Source organism: Propithecus coquereli, unplaced genomic scaffold (genome assembly GCF_000956105.1).
Source record: "Propithecus coquereli isolate 6110/MARCELLA unplaced genomic scaffold, Pcoq_1.0 Scaffold32, whole genome shotgun sequence".
NCBI classification, from domain to species: Eukaryota; Metazoa; Chordata; class Mammalia; order Primates; family Indriidae; genus Propithecus; species Propithecus coquereli.
The window spans coordinates 3,952,345-3,967,021 of NW_012148841.1; the positions used below are offsets into that span (position 1 = coordinate 3,952,345).

The following is a 14,677-nucleotide window of genomic DNA, read 5'->3' on the forward strand; positions in this document are numbered from 1 at the left end:
GGGGGTCTCACTCTTGCTCAGGCTGGTCTCGAATTCCTGAGCTCAAATGATCCGCCCACCTCCGCCTCCCAGAGTGCTAGGATTACAGGCGTGAGCCACCGCACCTGGCCTTTGATTGAATTATTAAGGGTAGTGTTGTGGAAGTAGAAATCCATTGCAAAGTTGGACATATGATGGATTTTAGCAGAAACGAGGACTCTGATAACTTAAAAATATTAAGACTAAAGGTATGAAATCATGGTTTTAAATTTTATATAAAGACAGTTGTAGAAATAGATACAAATTTGTGTGAATACAAATATGTATGCATCTATTTCCTACCTCTGACTACTGAGAGGGCCTAGAAGCAGTGACATACCAGGAGCAGTGACCATACCCAGCATTAAGAGCTTAGCTTCCAAACATCATTCTCCACTAACAGGAACCAGGGATCCTCCAAGAGACAGCTGGTTCCAGGGCTGGAGCAAAGGAAATACAAGATGCGCCTGGAATACATCCCTGTGACAGAAAGTAAAGAAGGGCACAAGGAATGACTGGAACATGTCAAAGGACAAATAAGCCTACTTGAAGGGTGTACACTGGCCAAATGTGGGACAATTAAAGCATCGAAAGGAATAATAGTAATGGATTATAATCCACTGAATAAATTAAGAAACCGTAAGTCCACACTAATAGACAAACTGACAAATAAATACGAAAGAAGAGAAAGTTCTTTCTTACAGTAGGAAGCCCCTTAATAAATGTAAAAGGAATGATGGAATTAGAAAATCAGCATTTGGCAACCATCATAAGAATAATTGATTTGGGCAAGAATCATCAGATGTCAAACTCCTAGGTGAAAATTTTAGGAGAAGTAAGACACTTACATAGTCTCAGAGTGTCTCCCCTTAAGGTGCTTATTAATTTCAAACAGAAAAAAGTAATAAATAGAAGAGAAACCTGGGAGTCACCACCTTAACCAAGTGATCAAGGTTAACAACACTAGTAGTGGGACAAGTCAACATCATGTGCTCCTGATATGAGTTACTTGAGAAGAACGTAACATTGTGTCTGTGGTAGTTCCAAAAAAAATGCTGAACTTGAATATAATCATGAGAAAACCTGACAAATCCAAGTTGAAAGCAATTCTACAAAATAACTGGCTTATATTGTTCAAAAGTGTTAGTGTCATAAAAACTAAACAAATACTGAGAAATCATTCTAGATTACAGGAGGCTAAAGAGATGACTACTGAATGCAACGTATAACCTGGAATTCTCTTTTGTTATGAAGAACATTACTGAGAAAACTGGCAAGATCTGAATTAGGTCTGTAGATTAGATAATGGTATTGTTATCAATGTTAATTTCCTGATATAATGGCAGCACTATTAAGTAAGAGAATAAACTTATTTTTAGAAAACACACTAAACATGCATTTAGGTATAAAGGGGCATCATGTCTACAGAGAGAAAGAGATTGAGAGAGATTGAGAGAGATTGAGAGAGATTGAGAGAACAAGAAGGCAGAAAGAAAATAATATAGCAAATGTGGTAAAATACTAACGTCTGAGGAATCTGGGTGAAATGTACATAAAAATTCTTTGTACCGTTCTTGCAAATTTCCTGTATATATGAAATTATGTCAAAATAAAATAAAAAGTTAAAACTATAGAAAAAAGTAAACAATGCAGCTATTTACGTCCTATACACATATATATGAAATGCTATCATTTTAAAGATTACTTTTTTATTGCATCCTATTTCAATTTGGTTTTGCTTCTTGGTTTTGAATAAACTCTGTTTTTGCTTTAAAGACTTCATAAGCTTATTTTTACTATGACTATCAAATTTCATAGAATGTTTTATTCAGTTATATGTACATAAAGTTAATAGTCTGTAATTCAAATATCCTCTAAACTATTTTTTAAAGTACAGCTCTTAGGCATGACACAGTAACAGTTGCACAGGCAGTCCATCATTGCTTAAAATAAGCAACTCTCCACACATATGGGTATTTCCTAAATGATCATCTTGCTTTTTAAAAATCAGACAATGAGAATATATAATTTATTATATGCCCCTTTTTGTTTCTTTGCTTATAGAAAACAGCAGATTTCAGTATTTCACTGCAATAATTACAGTTAGTTAGGTAAATGTATGTTCTGTCTATCATTATATGATACAAGGTCTTTTATCTTCATTTCATGGAAGTGAATATAGTATATACAATGATTAAAAAATCTCCTTTTTTATTTCATGTACCAACTCATGAAATGTGCATAATTGACTGCATATAAATGCAAGTATTTATTATACTACAAAAGTAGCAGAACCTACACTACAGCAACTGTTCACAAGTACATGAAACACTCCTAGAAGAAAAGGCGGAGATCATTTTGTTTTAAAGTGCTTCAAACTGTACCTATTGCCTACAGGATGTATTTAATAAAGAATTTTGGTAATGATATTGGCTTCATCTGAATTTTTAAGTAGATGATGGTTCAGAGTTTACCACAGGAAGATAGAAAGAGAACTTTACCTCATGCAGAAAAATAAAAGCTGGAGTTTCAGATAACTCAACAAACCGCTCATCTTGAATGTTAATTGTGGGCACTACGGCATAAATGGGCTCTTGATCCTTTTCATCTTTCTCCTCTTCCTCTTCTTTTTCTGTGTCTGTGGTACTGTCTTCCATTTTTCACAATTCTAAAATAAAATTAATCCATATTTAGCTGTTTAGAAGTGCCTTCACGTATAAAGTAAAAGTAATGAAAAATAATAAAAGTAAGCAAAATTCAACTGGAATAAGCTATTCTTTAATGAAACTATAAACCAGGAAAGTAAGCTATAATCTTGTTAGTAAAGGCTGCTTTGTAATAAAGATATTCTCTATCGCTACATTCAAATCAATAATTCTTATTTTTAAAAAGTAGAGAACTGTTGCATTAATTGGAAAATAAAATATATAACTAGAATATAAGCTCTATAAGAGCAGGAACTAAGTTTCTGAGTTTACTGACTATCATACTAGGCACTCAATTAGTATTTATTCAATGGATAAATAAATACAACCTTCATCCTTAAAATATAACACAAAGTTAATTCCAATTCCAATTATTTTGGAAAAATACAAACTAGCAGCTAGGCTGAAATATGGGCATGAGCAGAGTTAAGCTAGTCAGAAACAAGCTCTTGAGGGTCCAAGTCTAGGGAAGGAACAAAGACAGCAATGGTTGCACTGGTGGCAGGGCTGGTGGGCGTCTGATCTCAGGCAAGAGATTCTTTGCTCTCCATTTAATAAAATGGAACAAAAGAATTGCAGTGAGAATGCAAGTCAGTATCAGCCTAGACATTTATGGAACAAGTAGGCAGAAACCTCTCTAGCTATCCCGTCGGGTTAAGTACCCTTTGCTTTCGCATACCTCTATCATCTATATCTTGTACATACTTCTGTAGCTGCCCTTAAAATACTATATTTTAATTCACTATTTTTTCATATTGTCTACCTTATTAGACTCCTTAGAATAGGAACTATATCTTATTTACCCATATACCTTCAACACCTAGCAAATAAACATCCTTACTAGAATGTGCACTAGAAATAATTGCCAATAGAACAAACCAGTTCTGCTACTCTTCTAATGTCTGAAGAATATTATAATTGCAAATAATTTGCTTGACTTTTCAGAAATAAAATGCTTAATGCTAAATCAATGAAGTAACAATAATGCATTCACTCCTTTTGGAAAGTTAGTTTGTCCAAAACCAAATTCCCATAGAAGCAAAACTGAGGTTCTTTTGTAATTGTCATGGGCAAATAAATGCTAATACCAGCTTTGAAAATTTTTTTTCCCCAAATCATATTGACAGGGCCACCTACACAATTTGCAGGGCCTAGGGCAAAAAATAAAGGTGAGATTTCTTGTTCAAAAAGCGAGAGAAATGTGCTATTACAGTTACCAAAATATAATGTTTTCCCTTTAAAAATATTTTATGACTCATAAAATATAATAGGGGTAATAGTGATACATGAGTAAAAACATAAACATACAGATTCCAAGACAATATTTTTGGTGTCATAATTTTATTTAAAATAAAAATAATATAATATTTTGATTGATCATAAGATTTTTCTGGATCACTTTTCTACAAATTCATTTACTAGGTTATCAAAATCTGTACTCATTGCAACTTCATTTTCAATTGGTATAGTGGAAAGTGATGTTGGTCACTCTTGGGAAATGCAAGATCATAAATAATTTTTGACAATTTTTAATTTTGAGAAGAATCTTCTTGCTGATACATCTGTTACTAGAATTGATAGGAATATTTAGAGGCTGTGCCAACATTTAGATACATTTCTAATAAATCATTTCAAAATGTAACCTCCAGAGCTGATGACTCTCATAGAACAATTTTTTTAGAAATATTTAATTCTTCATACAAATTATTTTCATGTGCAAACCAAATTTTAAATGAAATTTTATTCAATATTCATTTTATTGTTTCCTCTGACACTTGTACCTGGAGGAGGTTGTGCAAGAATCCAAAAGTGGCTTTATGGTTTGTATATGCACCAAAACACTTGCTTATATGCATTCTATTGCTATATGTTCAATTACAAAGAAAAATAAAATTAAAAATGGCCTTGTTTGTGAATACTTCGTTTATTCAATGCTGTATGTGAAAAGTGTTCTTTTCTGTAGAATGCAATGATATTTAAATTTAATTTCTATTTCTAACCCTATGGATATTTGATTTGTGATGTTATAGCAGTTTTCAAAATTGGAGATTTTAAATTCTGAAGAATTTTAACAACTCCTTGATATGCTTTATTGCAATGTCCATGTGTTTGCTATTATTTTTTACTAATTTTTAAAAAAATTTCTGCACAAATGTCAGCAGTTCCAGTCCTTACTATATGCACAAATGCCACGGGACAGGTTCTGGGGACAAGTCTCCTACGGTGGGTCCAAGAGATGTCCCCATGCAGAGCCTCTTCTTTCTGCTGAGGGCATGACTGTGCTAGCTGCCTCTATTACTTTTGCTGTCCCTGCTGCTTCTGCTGCTGTTGCTGCCGTTACTGCTGCCAATCTGGACACAAGTGCTGGCCAGCTGCCTTGGGACTCTGCAGTACCCCACACTGCTCTGAGGCATGCATTGGAGCACCAGGCCACCAGGCCAATTGCTCAACTGCACTGCCTGCCGTAGCAGTAGGCTCAGGTCTGTGCACATCGCCACTGGCCTATCTCTGCTGTTCATGTGCATGCTTAATTGTCCCAAGAGTTTTCACTTTACAAAACACAAGTTCAAAAATAAAATTACTAAGCATTTAAAGATGGTGACACCAGGACATTAAACCAACTGCACAGCCCATCTGAGAGCGAGTCCTTTTGTGACTGCACAGGTAACACATCCATGAAGCCAGCCCTGTACATTAGCCATTGATTTGCTCATGTATTCAAGTGGACCTGTCAGGTTTCAGTGTGAAATGTTGGTTCTTGGCACACCCATGGCCGAAAAATGACCAGACATACCAAAGTCAGGCAAGCATAAAAATGAGGTTTATTGAGGAGAGAAAGATAGGATTATAGGACAAGAGCAAGATACAGGTTTACAGAGCGTGATACATATGCCACAGATGACGACCGGACCCACTGCTGCAGCACAGGGAAAGCAAAGGAAGGACGCAAAAACAGGGGCTTGGTTATGGTCTGGGTCTTGTTTTATGGTGTCTATATAGGGACCTCCCTCTGTTTCAGACATCACTATGGAACCACTTTGATTGGACAACTGGGAGCTGCGTGACTTGAATCTTACTGCGCATGTGGGTTCTAGGTCACTCTCCGGACTTTATGGTAGCTATACTGGTTGGCCCGTGGGCTAGAGAGTCCTCTGCATTCTTTTGCAGCTGGTGTGCCAAGTTCTGATTGGCAGATTTGTAGAGTATTCTCTCCCCTCCCAGGTGTGGAGAATTAGGGTGGGGAAGGACCTAGATGGGGGCAATAGCACCCACTTTTGTCCCTAGGAGACCCGGAATCCCTCACTATCTACCTAACAGACCCAGAGCAGTTTCTAAAAGAACCTTAGCCTACAAGGTCTCCATTGTTCCACTTTGGTGAGATCAGGATGACTGCCTTTCTGGAGAGAAGGTTGGTAAGGTGCCTCCATTGCATAAGGGAATGCCAGTCTTCATACTTATCCACAAATGCATTGAGATGTATACATCAAATATGTACAGCTTTTTATATGTCAATTATACCTCAATAAAATGGTTTAAAAAAAAGAAAGGGAGAGTAAGTAGGAAATTAAGAAAACACAATAGAGACACATAAAAAAGTCTCATTGAATTAAAACCTAAAATACTAATTAATCTAGATAATAGGGAGGAAGGACTGACATAGATAACATAGATAACAAAGTTTAATGGATAAAACAATAAATATTCAAGGATTAGTTAATATAGGATTGCAAAGCCCATTGTATCAATATTACCATGCTGCAAGCAATAGGACCTACAGCTGTAAATAAAACGATGGAATAATATTCTTAGGCTACAGTGATATAAACAACAGAATATTTATAAAATGTCTTAAATTCGTGGTGTAGAAAGAACTACATTTCTATCAGGTATAGTAATTCTAGAGAATTTCCAAAATACCTAAATCAATCAAGCAAATATTTAGAGTCCCCTTTTCTTGAGACAGAGTCTCACTCTGTTGCCCTGAGTAGAGTGCTGTGGTGTCAGCCTAGCTCACAGCAACCTCAAACTCCTGTGCTCAAGCGATCCTCCTGCCTCAGCCTCCCGAGAAGCCAGGTCTACAGGCATGCGCCACAACACCCAGCTAATTTTTCTGTTTTTAGTAGAGACAGGTGGAGACGGAGTCTTGCTCTTGCTGAGGCTGGTCTCAAACTCCTAACCTCAAGAGATCTCCTGCCTTGGCCTCCCAGAGTGCTAGGATTATAGGCATGAGCCCTGCACCCAGCCTATTGAGTCCTTTTATGAAGACCAAGATCTACAAAGATGCAAGCAATTTATAACCTAAAGAAGCAAGATAGGGAAATGACTAGCTCTATATCATATAAGGTAAGGTAAAATTAGCCCAAATAAAAGGCAGTGTTCATAGGAAGGTAGATAAAGCTTAAAAAGCAATTTGTTGCTTGGAATTTAGACTTTAATCTCCAGGCATTTTTTGCAGAGAGGAGTTATCTGAGTTGTAAAGAGATTGGTGACAGTGAAAAGAGCGGTTTGGAAAGGGTATCAGTTTGGAGGCTAGGAGCCAGCCGCTGTGCTCCAGGAGGAGACGGATAACAATGGTGAGCAAACCAAACAAGGTTCTTCACCTCCGGGGGCCCACAGACTGGTGGCAAGACAGAAATTAATCAAAAAATCACAGACAAATTTTTCAAAGTTATAACTGAAACAGGTGCAATGAAAGTTTGGACCGCGGAAACAGGGTGGCCACGCACTGCATGCTTCCGGGGGTGCCATTGGCACAGCAAGTTCTGCAGAGCGGCAGCCCCCATTGGGAGGAGCCAAGGCAGTACCAAGCTATGCTGCAGGAGTCTGAAGTGGGGAGGATGTGGGCTTATGAGGCTTTCAAGAAAGCAGAGGACTTGACACGCAAGCTTTAGACACACAGAGAAGGCGAAGGCCAGTGAAGGAGAAAAGAAGCTAAATATAAACTTTAGTCCCATCACAGAAGAACATTCAAGTCCTCTATTAGTCACATTTCATCTACGGGTTAAAATAGAAAGCCAAAATAGGAAGCTTCACAAAGAATAATGAAGCAATAAACATTGCAGGGTATGCCTTGTTTTGTAATACATCACTACTTCCTCTTCTTTAAAGCTAAACATAGGTGATCATCATTTTGTTTTGATTTTGAACTCTCAGGGAAATTTGTTTTCTTGATAGTTACCAGGAGCATATGCAAAAAACAAACACCACATGCTCCAGAGAAGGGGGCAGGATACACAAAGGATATGATTTTTTGACAGTAAAATGGCAATGCTTCAAGAAAGATGTAGCAGGAAACCACACTGTCTTTCAATATTACTCATCACTGAACAAGTTTTGCTCATTTTAGAAATAGCAGGGTGTAATGTCAATTCAAACATGACACATTTCTCTCCTAGTCCTACATGGAACCTGAGCAACTTCTTTGTAATTTAGCTCTTCTAACTGCCCTGGAAACATGATGGTGGTCCTTCCCCCAGCAGCCCATGGCTCTAGAAGGTTAACTATTAATACATAACTTTCTACAGTAACTCAGAGCCGAACCTCTCAGAGGAAAGGAGAACTCTGGGACACTTCCATTTTTTTTTTTTGTTTTCCTAATATATTAAAAAACATAAAAATGTCAAAATAGGGTTATAAAAATTATGGTATAAAATTGTATGACAAGTGCCTCTCAATCCTGTCAGTATGTCTCTGTGATTATATACACACTCTCTTTTGGAAATAATGTTAATAGGCTATGTTGAAGGCCCATCCTGAGAGCTTCTGGTCCACAATCCGACAGGCTCAGAACATCGGGCAGCCAATCTGACATGAGGCATACCTCAGATCCACACAATGGACAACAACAATATCGGATATTACCAAATTGGCAGTCCTATTAATAAATGCAGCAGATAAAATGCGATTATTTGCATCTACATCTTATATTCTATGTACATTATTCAATACTATTTTTTACTATACAAAGACAAAATTAGACTTGAAACATTTTTTTAAAGATATAGATACATGTTTTTAAAAAGAGGCATTAAAAAGCTTTGTCATTCCAAGACCCAACAACAACAACAAAAAAAACCACAACTTTTTTCTGCTCCTAAAAGCACGAAAAAGAAAAATACCCTCTCAAAAAAAGAATCTTGGCAAATCCCCACTCAGGCGCAGGAAAAACGAAAACTCCTGCAGTAAATACGTACAGATAAAATTTGCCTCATAATTGAAGTGTCAAAATAACAATGTGGTTTGAATTACCTTTAATTAAAAACACACAAACACACAAAAGAAAGCAAAACTCTGAGAGAAAGCGACAAGTGCATATCTAGCCATTAAAGTCAATGTTCACATGTGTTAGGCAGTTAAACTTTAAATTACGTGCATGTGTCATTAGTGAGGAATCTGTTAATTGCCCGTGCTCCTGGGGAAGCCAAGGCTCTGTTAGAGAATAAGCACCCCTCCCTGGGCTGGAAGGATGCTGAGAACGCGCTAGGCCCCGTCCCTCCTCGTTTCACTGTCTTCTTGCCTTCCTTTGTCCAATCCCACCACACCCCAAGCACAGACCCAAGAAAAGTTCCTCACCCTCTCTTCAAAGCTTCTTAACTATTTTTTCCCTTTCTTCTCAGAAACCTGCATAGCCAAAATGAGCACTATATTACTCACTTCAGAGTAGATATAACATGTGGGGTCATGATGGGGAAGCACCATACACGTGGCAGAACTGTCAGAGAAACAGACGTGACTTTGTCTCCGCATACCCTCCCGGTCGCCCCTGTCAGCATGCAGGCACTCCTGCCCAGTGCACCTCATAATAAAGACATCTATGTAACCCTTTACAATTTAAACAGCACCTTCCTTCAAATTATTTCACTTAATCCTAACAACCGAGTACCATAAGAATTATCTCCATTTTGTAGACGAGGAAATTGAAGGTCAGAGAGTATAAATGATGTGCCCAAGATAATACAGCAGTAAAGGGTAGGATTTATTCAAACCCATGTCCCCTGGCTGCAAATCCATTACCCTTTACCATTATACCATACAAGAATCTCTCCATGGTCTTAGCAAAGTCCTTTCCTCTTGGGCTTCAGTAGCCAAAAGCAGGATCAAGGGTACAAGCAGGCTGATGAAATTCAACTTCTGTCACTGCAACAGTGTAAGGCTAGGACTCCTTTCGCAAAAAGCAAGCCAACACAATGTAAGTCAATTAAAGTTAAATTAATTCTCATAGAGCAGTCATTATTAGGCAGTCCATGAGGTGAAACAATGGGCTATAGAATTTGTTGCTATAGTTACAAACCAATGGAAAGCCTTCATATAAACACAGTGTGGCAAGAAACACTGGTCTTATATCCGCAATAATTTATAATCATTCTGCAAGTTGAGGCAGACTTCAGAAATTCAAAGAGTGTCCCAAAGGCCCTATCAGTTCCCTTAATAGTTTCCAAATAATTTAGTGTGAGCAGAGACTAAGAGGAGGCTGGGAATGCCCAAGTAGGTCTAAAGCTGACAGTCTTCCAGAAAGTCTGTAAAGCAGAGAGTCTACATGTGTGAGTGCAATCTAGTCACACTGTAGGCCACTCCTCTTGCTTGCTATGAAAATGTGCACATTTTAAAAATTCCACTGTCCTCTGTGCTTGAATTTTTAAAAATGGAACCAAAAAGCACACTTAAAACATTACAATAATTACAATTATATAATAGTTTATGTATCTTATCTAATTAGGCAACTGCTTTGCAAATCTGCTCTATAGTTTACCCATTTCCTCTTCCCCATGCCCTGGTTAGTAGGAACGTGGACCTACACTGGTCTGTTTGCTTAGCAAAGAACTTCATGACATATGAGCTATCATTGCTTCCCATCAGTAGCAGCAAGGGTCTTCCCTTCTTCCACCTCCTCCTCCCAGTAGTTCATCTAAGACCTGGATTAGTGATGTTGACTTATTCTACCAGGATGGCAGCATAGGGTAATGAAGTGACTACTTTGAAGTTCATTAATTTGGGCTTGAATCTTATTCCTCCCCTTCCTGTGTGAACTTGAGAAAAATGTTCAACTACTAAGTGGTTATTTCCTAAACTGCAAGATGATTTAAGAGTTATTGTGAAGATTAATTGGGACAATGCATGTGAGGTCTCAGCCCAGTGCCCAGCATATATAGTCCTCAATAAATGTTAACCCCCTCCTACCACTACGTTGTTCTTTTGCTTTTCATATATAATGTGCCTTAAATCATTTTGAAAGGGAACAAATAAACAGAGGTCAGCCAGGAGCTGGACCAAATATTTCAGTAATCTATAAGCTGGAAAAGATGGTCTGAGTCCTCCAGCACGAATGTGTCCAAGAGCATTCCTTTAGGCTTCGGTGTGAGAGACTTGGAAGACCTAATCTTCAAATCTCACTGTGAAATGTTCAGTCTAGGATAAGAAAGACTATACAGGACATTGAGTATTAGAGCAGGAGAAAGGGAATGACACAGTTAAATACAAGTCCTTAAGGGAATATATGTTGATTCCAAGACAGGGGAAGAGCTACTTTAGACAATAAGTGAAGTAGGCAAAGTTCCCCCTCCCATGTCTGCAAATTTCATAGCCTCCTCTTTTTGTTGCATAAGTATTTCCTGTTCTCAGGCTTTCACTGGCCCTAGGCAGATCTCCACTTTAGTCTTCCTCTCTCTTGGTAGCATCTCTTACTCAATTTATTTCCTTCCTTTAAGGGCAAAGGTTCTTACATTAATTATAGGGTTAGAAGAATATTTACCAAGCCAATTTTCTACTTTTACATTGGAAGAGGACATTTGAAATAAAAATAAACAAACAAGTGTTTCTCTGAGGTGGAGAACAAGGAGAGTTGGTGAGAAAACAAGTTGACATAAGCCCCTTTAAAAAGGAAATGGTAGAATCTGGATATTCAAGAATATCAAGGGAACGACATGCCTCCCTTCCCTGGTGGGACTTGTAGAAAGCGGCAAGATTCCAGAGCCATCACCACTGTCGTCCCTTTAAGTGATGAAGCAGAGAGGACTACCTAGGCAGAGGGGAACGGTAGAGGTGTGGGGGCTGGTTGGGAGCACAACACCCAAAAGCCCTTGAAGGTGTGAAGAACGGACGCTGCTTCAGAAAGCTCTGTGGACCATGCAAGGGAGACTCGGATGGGGATGCAGAATTCTCGGAATACGCCAGCATGGACACCCATGTCTGAGACCCAGATGGGAGCACATCTTAGGAGGAGCCGGCATGGTCAGACACTAACCACTGACCCGAAAACCATCCTGAAACCATATCTAATGACCCTGGACTTAGGTCTCATGCCCAGGAGGAAGAGAGAAAAGGGAATCATGAACTAAGTTTTTTTTAAAGTCAGCTTTATCGAGGTCTAATTTAAATTCAATAAAACTCACAATTTTAAGTGTGCAATCTGATGAGTTTTTACAAATGTTGACAGTTGTGTGGTCATTACCACAAACATTTCTATTGCTTTAAAAAGCTCCTTCGTGCCCCTTTACAGTCAGTCCCTCACCATCCCCCTCTTACCCCCATCCTCTCCATGCCTGGCACTTGATAACCACCAGCAGTATTGCCTTTTCTAGAATATCATGTCAATAGTATCTGTTATGAACTGAATGTTTGTATCTCCACAAAATTCATATGTTGAAATCTAATCCCAATGTGATGGTATTTGGAGGTGGAGCCTTTGGGAGGTAACAAATCATGCGGGTGGAGCCCTCATCAATGGGATTCGAGCCTCTATAAAAAGAGGCCACAGAGCTACCTAGCTCTCTTTCTGCCTCTCTTTCTGTTGTATCTGTTGTGAAGATACAACAAGAACTTGGCAATCTGCAACCTGGAAGAGGACCCTTATCTGAACTTGACTATGCTGCCGCCCTGATCTCAGACTTCTAGACTCCAGAACTGTGAGAAATAAATCTGTGTTGTTTACAAACCACCCAGTCTATAGTACTTTTATATAGCAGCCCAAACTGAAACAGAATCATAGATGTGTCTGGCTTCTATTACCTAGATTCATTTACATTGTTGTGGCTATCAGTATTTCATTGCTGAGTACAATTTCATCGTACAAATGAACCACAATTTATTTTCCATTTACCAGTTGATAGACACTGGATTTGTTTCCAATTTTTGGCTATTATGAATCAAGTTGCTATGAACATTTGATCATGTGACTGTACGTTTTCTCTTGGGTATATATATACCCATTTCTCTTGGGTAATACCTAGGAGTGGAATTGCTGGGTTGTATGTTAAATGTATATTTAATTATATGGGAAACTGCCAAATTGGTTTCCAAAGTGGCTGTACCTATACTCCCACCAAAAATGTACAAGGGATTCCAGTGCTCCACATCTTTGCCAACACTGGGTATGGCCAATATTTTTATTACTAATTTTAGACATTCTAGCGGATGTGTGGTAGTATCTCAAGGTTTTAATTTGCATTTCCATAATGACTTATTATATTGAGCATCTTTTCATATGCTTATTTGCTATTTGCATCTCTTCTTGAGTGAAGTGTCTGTTCAAATTTTTTTTGTGACTATTTAAAAAAATCAGGTTGTTTGTCTTCCTATTATTAAATTGTAAGAGTTCTTTGTATTTGCTGGATATAAGTCTTTTATCAGATATGTTTTGTGAATATTTTCTCTCAGTGTCTCCTCCTAGCCTTTTCATTTTCTTAGCAGTATCTTTTGAAGAGAAAAAGTTTTGAATTTTGATGAAATCCAATCTATCATTTTTTTTTCTTTTGTGGTTCATACTTTTTGTATTCTACATAAGAAGTCTGGGGGAGATCAGGGAAGATGGCTAACCAGAGACACCAGCTGCTAGATTGTCTCGGAAAGAAGGAAAAGTTTTTGATGAATAAGAAAAAACAAACAATTAATCATAGATTGGGTGTAATTCCAAGGGAAAAGTGCCAGAACCTACAAGAGATTCCATGAGAAGAAGAACAGAACAAGAAGGAGCAAGATATCAGCAGAGGTCAACCCCCGAGAGGGCTGGAGTCCAGTGAGAAGGGTAGGTGGAGGGGTTTGTTCCTGCCTCCCTCACATCTTTGGCAGTCAGTAGGCTCCTAAGCTGCTGGAGAGCCTCTCTATCCTCAGGAGTCCAAAAGCTGCTGCCGCCATTAAACTGGAAGCTTCTTGAGGATAAAGCAGCAGGCTGCCAGACCCCTGAGGGCACTTCCTGTTACCACAGACCCAAGCTGAGACAGCAGATGCTATATTGCTTCTCCACCCACCATGTACCTTTGTCCTCCCCATAGGGATTCAGCCCCTCAGTTTTCATCTTGCTCATTCCCACATAAACATTTCTCAACTCCGGCCCAGACTGCAGGAGCCACAGGGGGCTGGTGGGTCCCGGGTGATCTGTGTGATCTCAGAGACAGGACATTCGAGAGGGCTGCCTTTGGAGACAGGGACAGAGACAACCAGAGTGCTAGATTCCCCCATTCAGATTCTTTTCCTCTCCTTCCCCTCCCTTGTCTGCAGCTGCCAAGGCAGACACTTGAGCCAGGCCTCTCAGGAACTGCTGCTTCCCATCTGCTGGGGCTTTCAGAGAGAGTGAGGCTCAAATCTTTCCTCTTAAAAGACCTGCAGACAACAAAGCGGAGCTCAGACTGTGAGCTCCCTGCTCACCAGCCCTCCCCAGTGCTGCTTGCCTGGCTGCTCCATCAGAGCAGGGCACACCCTAAAGTTAAGGAACATCAAATCTCCTTTAGCACCCCACAAGCAGCCCAGGACCAGTATGCTTCTCCCTGGCATGGTCAGGGATTTGATCTTTCGGGGCCCAGGGACAGGCCTGCAGGCCAGATCCCATATCCCCAGGACTCAATCACATTGCTCAGGGGAATGGAGGGGAGCTTTGTGAACTAATCTTGGGAGGCATGGGAGCCCGAGTGGGCATAACAAAAAAGAGAACATAGTGTGGGTCCCAGCCACTGCACACCCAC

The 14,677-nt window shown here is 39.1% G+C and overlaps 1 protein-coding gene across 1 annotated transcript in view; it reads right to left on the minus strand.

The window, feature by feature from the left end:
* CCDC146 (coiled-coil domain containing 146) overlaps nucleotides 1-14,677 on the minus strand; it is a 165,436-nt gene that overhangs the window by 140,740 nt on the left and 10,019 nt on the right. Inside the window, exon 2 of the mRNA XM_012650344.1 lies at nucleotides 2,520-2,686. Within this exon, the coding sequence (XP_012505798.1) occupies nucleotides 2,520-2,675 (156 nt within the window). The 5' untranslated portion in view covers nucleotides 2,676-2,686. The remainder of the gene's footprint in view (nucleotides 1-2,519; nucleotides 2,687-14,677) is intronic.